Here is a 19,197-nt window from a genome sequence, read left to right as displayed (position 1 = left end):
AAACTGGTGCTCTTGCTAGCTAGAATTGATCATCTTATTTTCAAAGGGTGAAAAGTAAACTGTTCTAACACCTCTCTCTAGGTTTCCTTCCTGTGGGCCGTTTATAACATGGGCCATTTTATGGACAGGACATGTGCAGAGCTGATACATTCCAAACAAGCATAGGTTCAGGTGCTTCTTTGCATCCCAGCCTACAATTAAATGTACATCTCAGGAAAGGGAAATGTAGTAACAGAAATGCAGAAATTTACTTACTTGAAGTCAGGTTCCTAGCTGTGAATTTATTAGCTGTATAAATTAGACCGGTTCAAGACTGGAATTGCTGTGAAACTGTTTCTAGTGGATTTCTGTTAATCATTTGTTGACTTTTATGTACAAAATATAAATAGAACCTCTTTTCCTATTCCTTTTGCTGTCGAGGAGACTTGAATGCTATTAGTTCTTTATGTTACAGAAGGTAAGTTCTGTCAATTGTACAAACTTTTCTTTTCGGTTCTTTTTTCTGAGAAGCTAGAAGCTCCTTTTTCCAGTAGGTCACCTAGAAATACAAGAGCTGCAAAAAGTAGCAGGCCACCTAGCAATGATTAGGAAAAATGTTAAGAGGGATGGTTGAAAACAAGCAAGGATGGGGTAGTAGGTAGGGTGCATATGATCAACAGGCAAACTTGCTGGCTTTCTCTAGGGTTAACTGCATGGTTAACGTGGGAGTTTGTTGGAATGTGTTACTGCTGTCTTGAATCTGTTGCATGCTGCTTACAAGAGGGAGAATTCTTGGGTGAAATTGTACAGCAGTAGGGTAGCATTTGAAATCGCCCCAGCTGAACTGCAAATTCCTGTGGTAAGATCACACTCCCATTTTTATGGCAGGGCACTGCACCTTGCATAATACCTGCTTCTGTACGGGCCCTTGTAGTCTTGAATGGGTAAGATCTCAGAGGTGTAACGTTGAGCTTTGGGAAATAATTTGTCATTTTTGAAGTGGGCTAGCCAATGATCCTGTGGATTGATCCAATATTGTACTCTCTGTGTGAGGTGAGTAGACCTCGTTTTGCAGAATGTATAAAAATGTGAGCGAAAGCTTGCTTTCACCTAGAGGTGATGATGGGAAAAGGGATACATTTGTAAGAGAAGGGGACTTCTGCAAGAAGTAGTGTGCACAGATCAAGGCAAATTTGGGATAAACTCAGTTGCAGCTCCGAGGTGCTGTTGTGAAATGGACAGTTCACTCCATTAGTTAATACATAGTTAACATATTTAAACATATCTCTCTAAATTAAGACACATTTAAGTCTTGGTTTGAGTTTTTTGTACCAGTAAGAGGAACTGGACTTCATGCACCATGGATAACAAAATACCCAGAGTTAATTTCTTAGTAATGGAAATGAAAGCTGCTTCTCCATGAAATGCCAGGGTGACAACGCAGCTTTATTTCAGAAGCAGTGTAATAAATACTTTGTACTAGGGAGTCCTATGCAGCAAAGCTTTGAGTTTATAACAGCAGCAGTTCTGTGCTTCAGTACAAACGTGTCTTTCTGGATATGGTTCGTGTTGGTTCATTCTGTTTGCATTACTCAGTCTGGAGATGCCAGGTAGCAGTGCCAAGAGCACTTCTTGCTCTCTTAAGGGACATGTAAGAACTGGAACCAGTGTGGCTGACTTCAGTTCAGAATACTTGCCTAGCTTGCTTGCCTAAATCTCTAATACAAACATTCTTATGTTTGGGAATTTCCGTACTCAAACAGTTGTAATGCTCAATATAAACAAGAATGAAATGATCAAGAGTGTTTTTACAGTGCAGGTGCTGTGAGATTTTGTTGAGTGAGGTTTTTTTTTTTTCCCCATGCTTTAAAAAATACCTTTATGTGCTTCATGAATTGCTAGTATATATGACCCAGTAAGAGAAGTTAAATTGTTATATCCAACAGCTTATGACAACTGGCCCCATCTAAGCTATAAACTAATGAATTGTTGTAGATATATTTATCCCCAGTCAGATTATTGACTTGAATGGGGTTTGTGTATTTGTTGTTATCTTTTAATTTTCAGATATTCTGGTTTTCCATGCGCTCTTCCTTTTTGTTCTGTGTTCTAGCAAGCAGAGATGAGCTCCAGTCGAGAAAAGTGAAACTGGACTATGATGAAGTTGGCACATGTCAGAAAGATGCCATAAATATTTGGGATAAGAAGTTACTAAACTGCAGAGCCAAAATCCGATGTGACATGGAAGATATTCATTCCACTTTAAAAGAAGGTATTTATGTAGCAGGGCTTTTAGCTCTGAAGTCTCAAGATCATATTTTTTGTTCCCTTCTGATACCAACAGAAATCAGCAATACACTTTTTCCATTAGCAAAAAATTTCCTTCTCTTCACAAAGGTGCTGCCTTCTCCTGCAGAACAGAAAATAGGGTCTGCTGTGTCTGCAGCTTGCAATGTCAGCAATGCAGAAACATGTATAGTCATACTCCTGAAAGCAGCATCTTGTTTCCATGTATCATTGCATTCAGGATTGAACTTGAAGCCTCTGCAGCTGACATTGTGACCTTTTAGTTTCTGATCAGTGAATCCAGTTGACTCTGAGTTTCAGATGTTCTGATTTTTTTTGCTTACTGAGAAGGCAGGACCATAATGTCTACTGTGGACTGTGCCCAAAACTTAGAGGAATCAGAGCCAAGTTCTGGGAGAGTCTGGTATACATCACTTTGTATTTCATTTCCTGGAGTGAAAGGCTGGGAATTTTGTCTTGAAGTAGGTATTCCTGTGGACTAGCCATAGGCCAAGAGGATATCCAGAGGGCCTTGTTAGTATAATGTAGATGTAGGGCCTGATTGCACTGCCCTCTTCCTGATTGCTCTGCCCTCTTCCGCAGAAACTCATGTCTGTGTTACAGATGCTGAAAAATAATTCAGTGTAATCTGGCTGTGGTACAGAAGGGAACTTTAAATTGCTACCAAAGTAAACTGTAGCAAAGATATAAAGCAGTTTCTGTTAGTGACCTGCAGAAGTCTGCTAACAAATTATTTACCTTGATACGCTATCTTCTGCTGTTGGATTGCAGTTCAGAGTTGGGAGCAAGGATATGATTATTTAACTTGTCTTCTTGTTAAATAATTTTTTACCTACAAGGTATTAGCAGAGTTGACATTTTGACTTTCAAAATTTGCTTTACAGAGTCAGATATCAAAGGGGGATGTATCTCTCCACATCTCTGGACTGACATGAGCAGCCCTTTGTAAAGGAAAAGAGGAGTTGGACTTCCCTGTATTTTACACTTGTGAATTTAGTTCAGCTTTTCTAAACAGGTCATTCTACATTCTGAGTGTAGTTGTGCATCTTTTCCTGCTGGAGGCTAACAACTCAGAAAGTGGCAAAGCAAGGGATATCTGTACCTCAATTGCCCAGGGTACTGCTTAGTGTAATTGCCCTTAAGTTTGTAGTTCATGTTTAGTTTGTGGGACTGAGCCAAGGCAACTGAGAGAGTGCACTGCAGAGTGGAGTTCACTTTGTAAGGAATGCTCTGGAGTGGTTTAGCCAAAATTATGACAAAGCAAATTCTTTTGTTGTAGCACTAAAAGTATCCCCCTGCTTAGGCCTCTTGTTTTTTGACTGACCTGCAGGTGTACCAAAAAGTCGTCGGGGAGAAATCTGGCAGTTTTTGGCTGTGCAACACCGAGTCAGGCACAGGCTGCCAAACAAGCAGCAGCCTCCTGACATCTCTTACAAAGAGCTTCTGAAACAACTGACTGCTCAACAGCATGCCATCCTTGTAGATCTAGGTAAGTCTGTTCTTTCTGACTGGTTTTGTGTGTCTCTGAGTGAAAAATACACCAGTCATAATAGAGGCTGTTGCTGGAGACAGATGCTGCTCTATGAGCTCCACTTTCTGTGTCATCAGGATCCATTCTGTGTATGCCACTTAAGAGTCCTGTAAGCAGATGATTTCTTAGGCTGTGCCATTCATATTTATGCCCTCCTGCATCTGTCTGAAAAGAGAAGTCAGGCAGTTGCTTCTGAAAGTTCTGTGCAGATGAGAATATTAAATGAGTTCAAAAGGTACAGTCCAAAATCAGTGGTAAGATTGATCTGATTAAAGGCAAGCTGCATATGAAAGCAAAGAGCAATGGTCTGAGGGAGGAGAAATGCTGTTTTTCAGATGGATCGGGGATGTTCTTCAGAAGAATTGGGCATCAACTATTCTCCTCTTTTTCCATCAGGACGGACATTCCCTACACATCCTTACTTTTCCACGCACCTGGGAGCAGGACAGCTATCACTGTTTAATCTCTTGAAAGCGTACTCTTTGCTGGACAAAGAAGTGGGTTATTGTCAAGGTATAAGTTTTGTAGCTGGAGTGCTGCTTCTGCATATGAGTGAAGAACAGGCCTTTGAAATGCTGAAATTCCTCATGTATGACCTTGGCTTCCGTAAACAGTACAGGCCAGACATGATGTCGCTACAGGTAAGTCAGTCCTTCTGCAGCAAACCAGTTTTAAAATACTTTTGAGCTCTTAGGAGTTGCTTAGGTTCTCCAGGGCCTTATGAGGCTTCTTATACTGTTTTGGAGGTTTTGAGGTACACGTACATTTTACCATCAAGCCCCTCTCTGCCTCTCAGTTTGCAAACAGAGAAGTTGAAAACTTGCAGAGCTTTTTCTGTCACACAGCCCTGTAATCTCCTCAGAAAGTCTGCTTTCTGCTATTTTGCCCTTCTTTTTCTCTTCCTCACTGCTCTCTCTTCCTTATGCCAGAAAAAAAGCTGATATGCTTTGTCATGTATGCACGGAGTTTTAAAATTAATTAGATTTTGTTTTTCTTCAGTCCACGAGCACTTGAATGCAGATTTCTCTCTTGGAAAGCCAAGTCAAGTCAGTAGTGACACACAGTGGCCAGTCACTGTATTCTGCAAGTATTTGTACTTGGGGCTGCTCTGCCCTGTCTCATCAGTTCACCTCTTTTTCTCTCATTATCTTCTACTCCACCACACTCAACAGAGAGAGAAAACAGATGAAATTTTAATTGTTTAATTATTTAATGCAATGATTCATGCTCTGCAATATTATTTAACAGCTAGCAATAGATGCTCGAGACTGTTTAGGAGGGAAACAGAAAAGTTTTCAGATCTGTATAAATGTCAGGGTTTAAAGTTTGATAAATTTTTCACCTTGACATGCAACTCTCCACTTTTGAATATTTTTTTTAATTTGAATTTGAATAATTATAATATGCTATAAACCCCTTACATTATAAAGGAATGATGAGTTAAAGCTTTTATAATCTACAGTGGAGGAAGAGAAAACAAAGCAGCAGATACAAAAAGTCTCCTTTTTTTCCCCATACTCTCTGCATGGCAAACACTTACTTTTACTGAGTAAAACTAAAGGGAGAGTTTCAGCCCACTTTTCATGACCAGTCACTTTAGGTGCTTATTTGGCAAATGTCCAGAGCAATGGAATAGATTGTAGTTAAAGAAACTGTAGGTGCTTATTCTAAAAACAGTAGGGGACTGTGGATGTAAGCATGGTATAACAAGTGTGTTGTTGATGAAATAAGAGTGAACAACCATAAAAAGCATTGGTTTTCCTCCTATTCCATTTCCCCCCATAAATATGTTTTAAACAAGTGAGGCTCAAAATGTGATAAGTGCATTTTTTTCCCTAGTAGATGCTTTCTAAGTGTGTCTGTGTTATACTGTAGTTGTAGACTTCCAATGTCTGATGATTTGAGAGCATTCACATGTCCAGGATTTAATATTTTAGTTTAAATGGATATGACTCTGTCATTGTCAGAACCTCTTAGTAAGAACACTTAAATTTGAGAAAGTTTACCACTTGTAGTACTGTTTGCCTTTTAAATTAAATTATCTATCTTGCCCCACAGTTTGCTTCTAGGCAGCTCTTCTGTTAAAGTTTTGTCTGCTCAAGACAATCTAGGCAAGAAGACTTAGAGATTCTTACTATATTTGGGTTGTTTTCTAACAGGAGTATAGTACTGCAAATTCTTCAGCATTTACAGTAGTGAAACCCAGAAAGCTTATAGCCAGAATTGGCTTCAGTCCTGTAGAAAAAAAAAGTTGGATGATTCTTCAGGATAATGAAAACTTATTTGACTTAGATTTTTCAGTTGTTGTCTGGAAAGAGTAGTAATCTAGATCCTTAGTTCATAAAGAACTATCCCGATTGGTGATGCAATTGCTCTGTGATGCAATTCGGACTTCACACGTGTGTTTTGTATTGAGACTGTCCAAACTGGGCTTAATTGGTGTCTTACACAATTAAGCAAGAACTCAAATTCATGCACAAATTTAGCTGAATTGCCTAAATGAAAGTGATACCTCTGACTTAACAGGTAGCTTCAAGTGCACTCAGCTTTTGGTAGGGAACCAGCATGATCTCTAGAAGCTGGAAAATAGATGGATCTAAAGAGTCATTTTCTTACTGAGGAACAAATTCACCTTAAGCATAAAGCACTGTTGACAATAAAATTGGACCCGACAACTAATGAGTACATGGCTGCTTCTCATCTTCTGCTTTCTGAGCAAAGCATCATAAGGAAATAATTTATCACAGAGTGATATTTTTAACCATGAATAGCTATACAGAACCTTTTAACCATTCTCCCATGCAACCATTACAGGTTGTACAGCAACACTTTTTTGCATCAGTATCTTAAATTCCACAGGACCACTGGGAGATGTGCTGGGAAGTGTGTGTGTGGTACACCTCTGTGTAAAATGTATTCTGTGGGTACAGAAACCGTCTAAAGTGATGATTGTAGCATTGGAGTTTTAAATGCAGCAAAAATAAGGCCAAAATTGAAAGAATGAAAGCTGAAATGTGTAAATTTAGTCACAACTCATGGTTTTGACGTCTTGGAAGAGGTACAACTACTTTCATTGCTGCAAGACAGAAAGTTCTGGTTTGTTGACAAAGCTGGAGCAATATCTTGCCTTCTTACCTTAAGCCTGTGATCTGAAATGCTACTTCATTAGTAATCAGGTTCAAACTGTTCTTTGCTATTGACTGCCCTGTTGGTTTTAATTCATTAGTGGCAGACTGTTTATACATGAGTAGATACCACTCGAGGACCCAGGAGGCAATTAAGCTTAATTCTACTGTGCCATCTGTACTGCAGTTAATTTCCTTTGAATGAAATATGAATGATTTGGAAAACTGAGCAAAGCTGAACTTTTCTTTCTTTACTTTCTTCCCCTCCAATCCCCTCATGCACTGTAGATTCAGATGTATCAGCTCTCAAGGCTTCTACATGATTATCACAGAGACCTGTATAATCATCTTGAAGAGAATGAAATCAGTCCCAGTCTTTATGCTGCACCGTGGTTTCTTACACTCTTCGCATCTCAATTTTCATTGGGATTTGTAGCCAGAGTGTTTGGTAAGGAAGTTTATTCTATTGTAATAATAAACAGAACAATATCCATTGTGTTTTGAAACACTCCAGGAGTAGTTTTGTACATGCTGGGGACATTTGGGGTAACTGTTGTGGGTGGCAAGTAGCAACACTTTTCTTGGTGGGATGTCAGCTCCTTCTTAAGAGGAAAATCCAAAAGGTATTTATTGAAACATCAGACTTGAGCAAATAATTTTATCTTCTCTTACTACCTAAGATGCTTCTGAGGTGTAAACAGCAGAAAGTTTATTGTTACAAATATATTTTATGCAAATTTATTCAGTTTATATCAGTAGAAAAGTTTATCTTGTCAAATTTGCAAACTGAAAAAAGAAAATACATTTCTGAATTCTGATTCCAAAGAGCTTTCTAAAAAAGAATTCAGGCAAATTTGAACTTAAAGGCTGGTTTAGGTATTCATGTATATATATTGAACAATTTCCAAGTCTTAATATGCCTCTGATTTCATTTAGATAGTTTTTTCATTTAAAAACTCCTCTACGAGTAATGTCTAGTACAGAAGCCTAAATACTGATTATGCCTGGTAGTGTTTACAGTATCAGGATGTCAAGTAATTATTTTCGGGTTCTTTTCTTATCCATAAGAACTTAACCAAATCTCTAGTAATGCACCTTTTTTTAAAATTTAAATTTATTGATTAATGCAGAATTCACTGTACTTGTATATGCACCAAGGATCTAAATGCATGTGTAAGATACTTCCTCATAAATCAGATATGTTTCTCCCTTTGATCTTTCTGTTTTCATAAGGCACTTTGTCATTTCTTAAGAAATTCAGCCTGACTTTGTCTCATGTTTTAATACCGGAGTGTATTAGGTTCTCAATTTGTGTGGTGTGTTGGGGGCGGGAAGAGGGTTTTGGTTGGGTTTGATTTTGAGGCATGGGTTGTGGTTTGTTTTGTTTTGTTTTGGTGGTGTTGGTTTTGTTTGTTTTTTTTTTTTTTTTTACCCAGTGCTTTCTCAATTGCAGAGGGTTTTTTCCATTTACAGCAAATGCTTTTTGTCTGCTGTCTGGGTGAACAAATGATTGGTGTATCTCTTTCTCAGTGGTGTACCAGTCATGTGAATATCTGTTTCCCAGTAGGATTTCTGAATTCTGGGACACCTGAGCATTTTGTGCTTCTTTCTTTTTTTGTTTGGTTTTTTCTTTCTTGAATGAATTTTTTACAGATGGGGAAGATGGGAAGGAGGTTCGATGGTCATTTCTGTATAGTAAGCTGAGCAAGGCAGGTTCCCATTTTTAAATTGAAAAGTTACTGTGTTTTTTTACTTCTTAATGCTTTGAATTCCTGAATTTTCAATGTCCTGTGGGCCATTGTCATATGTCAGGAACAAATGGCTATTGTCTAACCTTCACAAATTATATATTTATGCTGTTTTAATGTCCATCATAGACTTGAGAAGGGAGAATTTCAGGAACTGCATTTGAGGGAGATGGCTGCCTCATCAGTATCCTTGTGCTGCTGTGTGATACTGGATTAGGCCAGGGATGACCTCTCGAGTATCAGGATCAGGAATTCAATTTCTTCAGCTGTGTAGCCCCAAACAAACATCCTGTGGTGTGACAGAGCTGACAGCTTAAGAGGTTTATTTGAAATGCCCATGTGCTGCCTTCATCTCAGTAACTTCAAGACCACCACTGATTCCGAGGCAGAATTTCTATTTACTGTCCTCAAGATTCCCATTTCTGTACAGTCTGTGTCTACTGACCTGCAGAGCCCAGACTTTCTTCTCTTACCCACATAATTATACCTCAAAGTAAGGGTTTGGGGCTTAGATTATAGCCAGTAAGATCACTACTATGAATTTTGAAAATAATATAACTGCTTATGTAATCTACATGATTTTTTTTTTTTTTTTAAGGACTAGCTTCTGCCTGTAGAAAACAGTTGTGTTGTGATCTGCTCCCCAATTGCTTTTCAGTCACAAGAGCACCTAAAACCAGTTAGCAGTTGGTTAACAGTCTCTGGCAGACAGTGATAAAATGCTTATTGCAGATAACTGCTACAGACAGATTAAGCATGCAGTGTTTTCTTTAATGTTCTCTCACATCTGTAAGGTGAAAGAAAATTCATGCTTTATCCTCATGTTGAAATAAGACAGATTGCACTTCTGAACTGAATACATCTGCACTGGGATTGATTACAAAGAACATCCCAGTAAATATATGTATTAATCCAACATCTCCAGCTCCCATTTTCAAGATACTTCAATTATTTTCTCTTTTAGACATTATTTTTCTTCAAGGAACAGAAGTCATATTTAAAGTAGCACTGAGCCTACTTAGCAGTCAAGAGACATCTATAATGGGATGTGAGAGTTTTGAGAACATTGTTGATTTTCTTAAAACCACTATTCCAGATATGACTAAACCTCAAATGGAAAAAATTATTACTCAGGTAAGGATGTTTTTCTCTTTACTGTTTTCCCCTCATTTAGTTTACATTAAAAGAGTCGTGCCTACGCTACATGCAAAAGTATGTTCTTCTCAGGAGAAGGTATGTAAAGCTTCTTGATAAATACAGTCAGTATCTGGAATCTTCGTATCTATAACTGACCCTGAAGCTGCAAATTGAGAGTGAGCCTCAGTCTAGTACCTTAATTGTGAAACTGCAAGCAGTGTTCTCTCTTCAGGTGGTGGTTCAGAGATAACAGAAGAGCTCTAGAAAACCATGTCCGTGGGCAGGAGTGCAGTAAACACTTGGCCATTCTTGTGGCTTGTCAAGGTTTGACTCTTTCAGGTGCTGTTAGATAAGAATTCATTTTTAGACAATGTAAATCTTCGTTTCCTCATTGCATTGTCTGTCATTGCCATCCTAAACCTGTCAGGCACTTCTGTGTCTTTCACAACGCATTGATTCTGGGAATGATAGAGATGGTAGCTTAACACTTTCAGTACTCTTACACAGTGAATCTGTTCTGTGCTCTGCATGGGTTGCAGAGCAGCTGTGCTGTGTGGGCAGGGTAGAAACGGCTTTGTGCAAAGCCAGGTCTGATAGAGTAAAGAATGGGTCGTGTTGCCTGCAGAGCTGAACGTGGGGGGGCATGAAGGGCAGCTCAGCTCTGGTCTGGTTGCCTGTGGTGTGGTCTCATGCTGAGCAGCCTTCCAGATCTGCATTCATGTGTAGACTGCCTGTATCCTGTTGCTGCTACCCAGCCTGGCTGCTGGGGCACTTGTTTGGCTATCTCAGTCTTGTAGTTCCCAGGCCCATCCCCTTGTAATTGGTAATGAAAGAAAAATGGAGACATTATGCAGGTCTGTAATACACAGCTGATTGATCAGGTAGCTCTGTAGAGGGAAATGGTACTTACCCAGCTTGAACACTACATAATTTAAAGTTCTATCTCATTTGATTAGAATAGAAGAGTGAAAGCAATACAGAACTTGGTTTTGAGGGAATCTCTGTGTGTCTTATGTTGGTGGAATGTTTGTGATCTCTAGGATAAGGAACAGAAAATGGATGTCACTGTAGACATCCTTCCCATCCTAGTTGAAAATCTTTGTTAATTTTCCGAAGCTGAGAGGCTGTGACTAGATGTGTAAACAGATAAGGGTCTTATCTGTTTCATCACTGTTAGAGGCTCAGTTCTGTAGTCCTCACAAGGCTTTGTCCCTGAAGTATCTCAATTAGAAAGTAGTGTGTCATCATGCAGGGATAGAGCACATGGAAACTGTAACTACAAAAATGTCTTTACAGAAGTCTGTAAACAAGCTCTAGGAGTCGTGGTCCAGTTTTGAAGGCAGAGATCTGAGGAATTTTAAATCAGATTTAAAAATTTTGCCTTGAACTTCTTAATATTCCTGAGCAAGAGTCAATAAAACTTTGTCAAATTATGAGATTCTTGTATTGAATAAGACTTTTCTGCTGATATATCTCATAGTAAGAGATGGTATTTGGTAATTGTAAAAGGCGTGATCCAATTTATTCTGAAGTCTATGATTTATTATGGCTACAACTCTGTTACAATGCTCTTACTGTAGACATCCCCTTAAAATACTTTTTTGAAAGGAACAGGAAAAGCATATCACGAGGAGTTGACTCTTAGTCAAACATTCACGTGGAGTAAGTAGTTAAAAATGGTCTTTTCTCTCATGGTAGGTGTTTGAGATGGATATTTCAAAACAGCTCCATGCCTATGAAGTAGAGTATCACGTTCTTCAGGATGAACTACAGGAAAACGTGAGTCCCTGTGATGAAGGTGAACCTCTGGAGAAGCTGGAGAGGGCAAACAATCATCTGAAGAGGCAAAACATGGATTTGTTGGAGAAGCTACAGGTAGGTGACTTAGGCAACAAACCCATGGTGAAGTCATTTCTATGATTCAGCCAACAGAGGAAAATGTATTGTTTTAAGTGTATTTGAGAAGTCTTCTTACTGCAAGACCTTGTGCGGTTGAGCAGTTCTCTTAATTACAGTGATGCACTTCTGCTAGGCATACTTCTAACTCCTTTGTCATTCCTGGACTTTCTCTTTCTTGACTTAGATATCTTTTTTCCCAAAATCTCTCTACCCTTATCTGCCATAAAATCTGTTGGCAAAAATTGTGTATCTTACTCAAAAGTGAGTTCCCTGTCCCTTCACTCTCTGCTTCCCTATTGGAAAGCTTTAAGAAATAATCCATAGTGCAGCAGACTTGTTTTGTCCACACCTTTGTAGGCAGTGTTGTTTTGTTTCCTCCTGCTGAAGCTCCTAGTCCTACTTTGGGAAGGTGGTCTTTCCTAGCAGACCTGATTACATCTTAAAGCCCATCAGACTTTGCCTGGTAAAGTTGTGCTTTAAAAAAGCCCTTCCTCCTTCACTGTTTACCCTTTGTCTCATAGCTTGGCCAAGACTTGTTTAAGCTGCAATATATTTTATTGTCTTGCATTTTCTTGAAAGATAAGCTCTTGGTTTTTTCATCATCAGGCTATTTCTTGTTATATTTGTTAATTTGAATGAGCATTGCACAGTACTCAGAAAGCACTTTTCAGCTTCTGAAACGTGAAAACAGAGGGGAAAAAAGGAAAGATCGAATCCTCATTATTTTTGTTTTTATGGGCTAAGGGTGCTGTGTTCTTTTGATACTGAAAACAGGAATCACTTGAACTTTTTACTATTATTAATTTTTCTTTTTTCTCTATTTATTTACTGCAGCTGTGGCTTTTACCTCTGTTCTGAAAATGCACAAAAGGCATAGAATAATTGAGTAGCTGATTTGAAAGGCTCTAGCAAACTCTAGATGGAAAGCACTATTCTAGAGTGTCTTACAATAATGCATCTTTCTCAGTGCTTAACTTCTTCACCTCTGTTTGCATAACTTCTTAATTCCTTTTCTTGTACCCTTTCCTAGGAACAATTAGAATTCTTCCAGTTCCCACAGAAGGAACTGCTGCTGCTGTGGTCCAGGGTTTCTTTGATGAGTCAGAGGAAGCTGGAGGTTTTTAACTGGAGAATAAGGAACACAGTCTGCTTCTAGAATTAAGTGTTGAGGTTCTCTTTCCCTCCAACCTCTCCATCCTTCTAATTTACTTTATCACAGAGGGTTCCCCTTGTTCCATCACTGTCAGACAGGTTGTGTTTTCCAGTGCTATTCCAGTTGCTGATTTCCTTTTTCTCCCTCTGGCTCCAGTTCCTTGTTACTCTCAGCTGTCCCTTGCTTGCTGGAACTTGTATGTCTCCTTCCCTCTGTTAAGCTTTGAGAAATTCTTCAGACTGATCTGGCCACTGTGAAGAGATTTTGTGTATGATACACAGTATGCGTTCCATGTACTGTCTGCCTACACAGATGTCCTTTAGAAGTTGCTGTGTAATTCTTTCCTTAACAGATACTATATCATAATATTAAAAGAAAACTATTCAGAATTTATCAATTTATTATAATGTTATTGCTTACAGGTTGCTCACGCTAAAATTCAGAGTCTGGAAGCCAGCCTGGAGACTGTTTTGACACGAGAAAACAAAATGAAGACTCTAATTCAATCCCTGGAACAGGAGAAGACAACATATCAAAAGACTCTTGAGCAGATAGTGAAATATTTGCCAGCAGAAGTGTTGTCTGACTGTGAACAGCTCCTGAAGGAAGTAAACTACAACCCAAATAATAAAATATGGAGTAAGCCATAAACCAGGGTTTTCTAGGCAGCACTTCTTCAAAAGCAAAAAGGGAATGGAAAAATGAGTATGCTGCTTTCCATAGCTACTTAGCAATAGGCAATGGTATTATCCAAAAATAGTGCTGGGACACTCATAGCTACAGATGGGCCTTCAAGTGTCAGTATGCAAATTCAAGCTATTAATTTTTTTATGATTATGTAAATAAATCACAAGGGGGAAATAAAGAATTCTCACATGTAATTATGATGAGGAGATGTATATTTATAGAGTTGACCTAAAGGAAAGGAGAAATTGGAGTAGACAAAGATAATGGTGATCTGCAAATTCACTCTGGATGTGCTTGTCTTGTAGTGAAGTGAGGATAGTGTGTCTTTATATATATGTATATTGAATATGTTGAATAATACTTGAAGAAAAAAAAAGGAGAATGTAATTTTCCCTCCAAAGAGCAGCATGTTTCACATCTTCTGTGGAAAATCTGTGTGAACTCATGCGTGCCTCTCTTTTAATTCTACTGACATTGTGAGCACAGACCAGTAAGCAGAAGAAGTATCACGACATGGTTTGCACAGAAAGAGCTGTAGTGCCATCCTCTGCCTGGGCTGTACCAGTCAGCAGTGTAATTCCACGTGCATGTTGGAACTGGAAACAAAAAAAGCATTGCGTCATAGCTCCGCCTGCATTACCCAGAGCTAAGGAATAGGTGTCTGCGCGCACTCACGGAGCTTGCAAGGGCAAGAGCTAGCAGTGACTGCCACTTCCTTCCTGGCCTGTTTGCTTCCACCTGTCCTGGGGCTGATCGTGATGAGGAGAGGAAGGAAGAACAACAGTGGGATGGGATTTTTCCTGATGGTAATTTTCCACTGGAGACTTGCCTGTTGGAAGGGTTGGGTGTGTCAGGGGTTGTCATTTAACCAAAGAAATGCTGCAAGAAGCCTTGTCTAATTGTATTGGGATGCAGAAAGCTGTTTAAAATTTTATTTGAGAAGAAAATTGAGGTGGGTTGCAGGAAGTTGTGTGAGTGCACAAGAGAGGACCAAGCAAGTCTCAGATACTATGACCTTTCAGTTTTCACATATAAAGTGGCTATACATTTCAAAGGGGATCCTGAAGTACAGGCACAGTTTTAATAACACTTTCCAGGCTATTCCTGTTTTAATACTGCTTTGTGGTCTTCTTTTTAAAACAAAAGTAATGCATTTGTGTGTTCTGGACAGAAGGTGGGATAAACTCATCATTTCAAGGGAGAAGTTAGGTTTATAGAGGTATAAAACGTTGCATATAGATTTGAAAATGTTTTTGAGTGGAATTTTTGAGAAGGCTTAGACAAATGTGTAATAGACGAGTATTTTGGAGTGCATGTCTGAACCCTTAATTGCGTGTTACAGTGGCTCATGTTATCTCTTTCCGTTTATACTGTATTTCAGGAAACACTTACTCTTTGTAGTAAGAAAACTAATTAAGCAAAGTGCCAAATACAGCAGTGTATTTTCACATAAGATTGCCCAGTTTAGAAAGCAAGGACTGAATATCACTTCTTTCTAACTATTATGATTTATGTTATCACAAAAATGAGGAACAACAATGCTTATTTGCTGCACACTGCTGTGGAACGCAGGGGCTTCGGCTCTCCTGTTTTTTTTGCTGTTGTTTTTTTACTTCCATGGTGTTTTATTTGATTAAAGATACTGATTTACTGAACAGTCTCTCTTTTTACATTTGGGGTGAAAGGTCTTAACTGTGTATAATATTATGTGGAATCTGTCTAGATATTTCAAGAATGTTGTGTTGTACTAGATGGGAAAATGCCAAGTGAAAAAGGAGTTCTTTGCAGTTTTTTTGAGTGAGTTTTAGCTGTTGTGTACATAAAAAACTAATCCCAGGAATTACAGCAGCATCTGTTACAAAGATTATTCAGATACATCTTTTTTTTAAAGATGCACTGAATGAGCTTTGTCTTCTGTTTCACTTTAAAATTTTTTCATGTAATGCCTGGAGAAATTCCAATAAATGTCATTGCTGCGTTTCCCATAGCCTCTGGCTAGTTTTATTTTTTTACACCTCAAGTACCAATCTCATTCTCAATAGCACTGTTCACATGAAATATGGCAAGGATCTGGCTTTAGTTTCTAGTTGTGGAGAAGAAAACCTACAGGATTTGTAAAAGTACACAGGGTGCAAGGATAGATATTCTTCTCAGGGAGAATAATCTTACATTGTTCTTAACTTAAGATGAAATTTTTTAAAGGTATTTTTGTTCTATAGCAGTTCAGTTATAGTAGATATGCATGTTGAGAATAGTAAGTCGATGAACTTTGCGTATCTAGTTTTGAAGAGCAGGAGAGTGCAACAACTCATGGGAATAAGCTACAGAAGTAAAACCACAGTGGGGTAAGTGCCTCATGGTGTCAGGACACTTCTGATAATGTTTGTGTGCTGAACCCAAGAGTGCCTCGTAACTGGGTATCTCTAGGCTGTGTAGCTTGAAGTCTGCACTCAAACTGGTATCCTCCAGACCATCTTCAGATGAATAACTAGCAAGAATATCTAGAAGACTGAACTGAATATGTGTTTGTGCCCATCTGTAACATAAACAGCTTTACATTTGTTCTGTGCCATTGCACTTGTGCAGCTGTGAGAATGGAGGTCTTAAGGTGCAGTGGGCCAGAGGTAGAGCTGCAAGGATAATTTCTTGGGAGAAGGGGCATTTCCTGGGATCAGGAAAAATTGCTTCTCTATTTCTATATCTTGTTTTTCTGATGGGAAAAAAAGTTTTCAGAACAAAGCTACTGTTCTCTCTGAGCTAAGCACAACAGAGCTCTCAGTTTTTGCTCTTAACTTCTAGAGAACTAACTCGAGGGAAAAGTATCTGTTGTTTTCAGAAACAGGTGACTTAGACTGTTTTCTGCTGGTAGAGGGCTTTTTTCACCGTCTGGAAAGACGTGTCCTAGCTTGCAAACTGGCTGGTAATTGAAGCGTACCACTTGGCAAGAATAGACCTGAAATAAGTCAGTCTGATAAAAAGGGTTAATGTAGGAGACTGTGGTATTCACTTCTTTTATGGATGAAAAACCTGGCTAGAAAGTTGTTTGTTGGGTTGTTTTTCTTCTCCTACAAAGTAGAGTATTTATTTTTCTCCTCAAAGAGGAATGTTTATTTAACGTGCCTGAAAGTTGCATTTGTTCACTTTTGTCTAAAAAGAGCATTAGATTTTACAGAAAATCAGCCTTACTTGAAATCACAAATCTAGTCAATCTTAAGTGATTTGATTGAGCCCTCTTCAGCATGACACTTCTTAGCTCAGTATAACTACAAGAAAGCGGAACAATTTGTAACATACAAAAGAATTTAGGCAGTTTATCCAAGAATTTGATATTACTTTTGTGATCCAGAGGGTCTGCAGCTTGACACTTAATCTAAACCTGAAACCACATAGGTATTGCTGTGAATAGCCTTTTCTGTGCTGAGGTGAATAACCCCAGGCAGTGTTAATAGTGATTATCCAGTCAGTCTTTGTAGCCACAGATGGGTGTTGACAGGCATGTGCAGGCTGTAGCATGTCAAGATTTATGCCAGGCTACACCATCTTTTTGAAGAATTGTAATTGATTCTGTATTTCTATGCTTCATCTTTTACTGTCAGTGTTAGCTCTTGCATGCATTTAATGTATGCTTTCCTTCCTCAGTCTTTCTAGTGACTAGAAAAAACAAAATTTCATGCTCTTTTCAAAAAAGACATATCCAATGTTTAACTGTATCCTTGCTCTAGAGTGCAAGAGAGTTCATATGCCTAAGGTTTAACATGTAGGCTCACTGTCTGAAAGTGTGTTGAGCTCAGCAGTGACAGTAAAAAGCTGGGCAGTGAAGCGAGGATTGCCATGTGCCTCGAGCAGCTGACTGCTTGTGTGCTGACTGGCTTGCAGTCTGGTAGAATCTGGACAGATTGGCACTTGACCTGTTTGGTTTTACTTTAACTGTGGACCAAAGGAAGGAGCTGGCAGTGCTCCTTTACCAGAATGTTCTGTTGGCGTTTTCTTTGAGTTCAGAAGTCTTCCAGTCCTTAACTGTTCCCTTCAGAACTCTTGCTCAGCAGCCACTTTTAACAAGAGATTTGGGAATTGTTGTTTGTAGTCTTACCATTAAAAAAACCTCTCCTGAAGCTTACCCAGACTTTCTGTGCTCAAATTGCAGGTTACTCAAGTTTTCACTCTAATAAAGGAAAGTAAGAAGGTTTTATTATATAGGTTTTATTTTTGATGAGAGCGTGTTCTGAGAGATGACACCAGTACCGTACATAATTTCTTGCTGGAACTTACGTGGGAGAAAGTATTCTGTGCCTGATGGCACCCTAGGGTGTGGTTGGGCCTTTTGCTGTCATGGCTACTGCTGGCTCAAATTTAACTTGCCATCAACCCAAACCCCTAGGTCACTTTCTGTACGAATGCTCTGCAGCCTCTCATCCCCCAGTTTGTACATACGACCGGAATTGCCCCATCCTAGGTAGAGAATACAGCGCTTGCTCTGGTTAAATTTCATCCAGCTGTGTAGTCTGTCCAGATGTCCCTTTACCCCGTGGGTAGGAAGCCCACAGCTCCTCCTAGTTTGATATCAGCAGCAGACTTAGGGGCTAGAGATACCTTGGGGGACAGTGTGAGGTGCAGATCCAGGCTGGCTGGAGCCCAGAAGCAGACACAGTGACACCATGCAAAGCCTGGCTTGCTTTTAAACACCCAGAACCAGTCTGTGGGAGGCTCTGAGCAGGCTGGCCATCACCTCCGTGCTCCATGGTCAGACTCCTTAGGCTGGCCATCACCTCCGTGCTGCATGGTCAGACTCCTTAGGCTGGCCATCACCTCCGTGCTGCATGGTCAGACTCCTTAGGCTGGCCATCACCTCCGTGCTCCATGGTCAGACTCCTTAGGCTGGCCATCACCTCCGTGCTGCATGGTCAGACTCCTTAGGCTGGCCATCACCTCCGTGCTCCATGGTCAGACTCCTTAGGCTGGCCATCACCTCCGTGCTCCATGGTCAGACTCCTTAGGCTGGCCATCTCCTCCGTGCTCCATGGTCAGACTCCTTGCTGCAGGTGAGGCCAAGCCTGGCCTGTGCACTATGTGCCCATGTGTCCCATACAGTTTGTGCTCCAGAATGTTGTCTTCCAGTTTAGTGTTATGTGCTGGGACAGCGCTGGAATGCAAACCAAACTGGAGAAAGTAAGGCTGAGGGGGAGATGTCCTTTGAAGTGCACTCCCGATTCTAATTCGAACAGCTGCTGTGGGCAGGTCCCTGGTGCCAGTCAGGACTCCCTCCATTGGTTCTGCTCCTGTTCCTGCAGGATACAAGACTAGTTCTGTGTGGAGCTGCTGGGCTGTCTGCATTGCCCTCTGCAGCACTCTGTAAAAGGTGAATTATTTTTTTTTTCTTCCCAGTGCAACAAGAGAACATATGCCTTCATTTTTTTTTAAATGATCAATCTCCTAAAGTTGACGTTCTGGAAGAAATCGTAGTTATTAGATGCGTGCTTGGATATTGCCCACGAGGTGTCACTGTTGGTTTTGTACACACAGCTCGTGTGTGTGTGTCTCTGTGTGTGTGCGTGTGATGGTTTGGTGGTTGCTGTGGCTCTTTAGAGAGGAGTATGAACTTTGTTTCCTGTCTGATGAAGCAGGATGTTCTAT

The 19,197-nt window shown here is 39.8% G+C and overlaps 1 protein-coding gene across 6 annotated transcripts in view; it reads left to right on the top strand.

The window, feature by feature from the left end:
• Nucleotides 1–15,221, top strand: part of TBC1D4 (TBC1 domain family member 4) — a 97,512-nt gene extending 82,291 nt beyond the window's left edge. For all 6 annotated transcript variants that reach the window (XM_040054632.2, XM_040054629.2, XM_058419199.1 and 3 more), the window contains 7 exons: nt 2,093–2,251; nt 3,617–3,775; nt 4,214–4,458; nt 7,231–7,390; nt 9,655–9,824; nt 11,526–11,702; nt 13,302–15,221. In XM_040054632.2, the coding sequence (XP_039910566.1) occupies nt 2,093–2,251; nt 3,617–3,775; nt 4,214–4,458; nt 7,231–7,390; nt 9,655–9,824; nt 11,526–11,702; nt 13,302–13,529 (1,298 nt within the window). In that variant the 3' untranslated portion in view covers nt 13,530–15,221. The remainder of the gene's footprint in view (nt 1–2,092; nt 2,252–3,616; nt 3,776–4,213; nt 4,459–7,230; nt 7,391–9,654; nt 9,825–11,525; nt 11,703–13,301) is intronic.
• The last annotated feature ends 3,976 nt before the right edge of the window (nt 15,222–19,197 follow it).

Source organism: Hirundo rustica, chromosome 2, assembly GCF_015227805.2.
Source record: "Hirundo rustica isolate bHirRus1 chromosome 2, bHirRus1.pri.v3, whole genome shotgun sequence".
NCBI classification, from domain to species: Eukaryota; Metazoa; Chordata; class Aves; order Passeriformes; family Hirundinidae; genus Hirundo; species Hirundo rustica.
The sequence above is the reverse complement of the archived record's forward strand: the minus strand, read 5'-3'. Positions and strand labels throughout refer to the sequence as shown.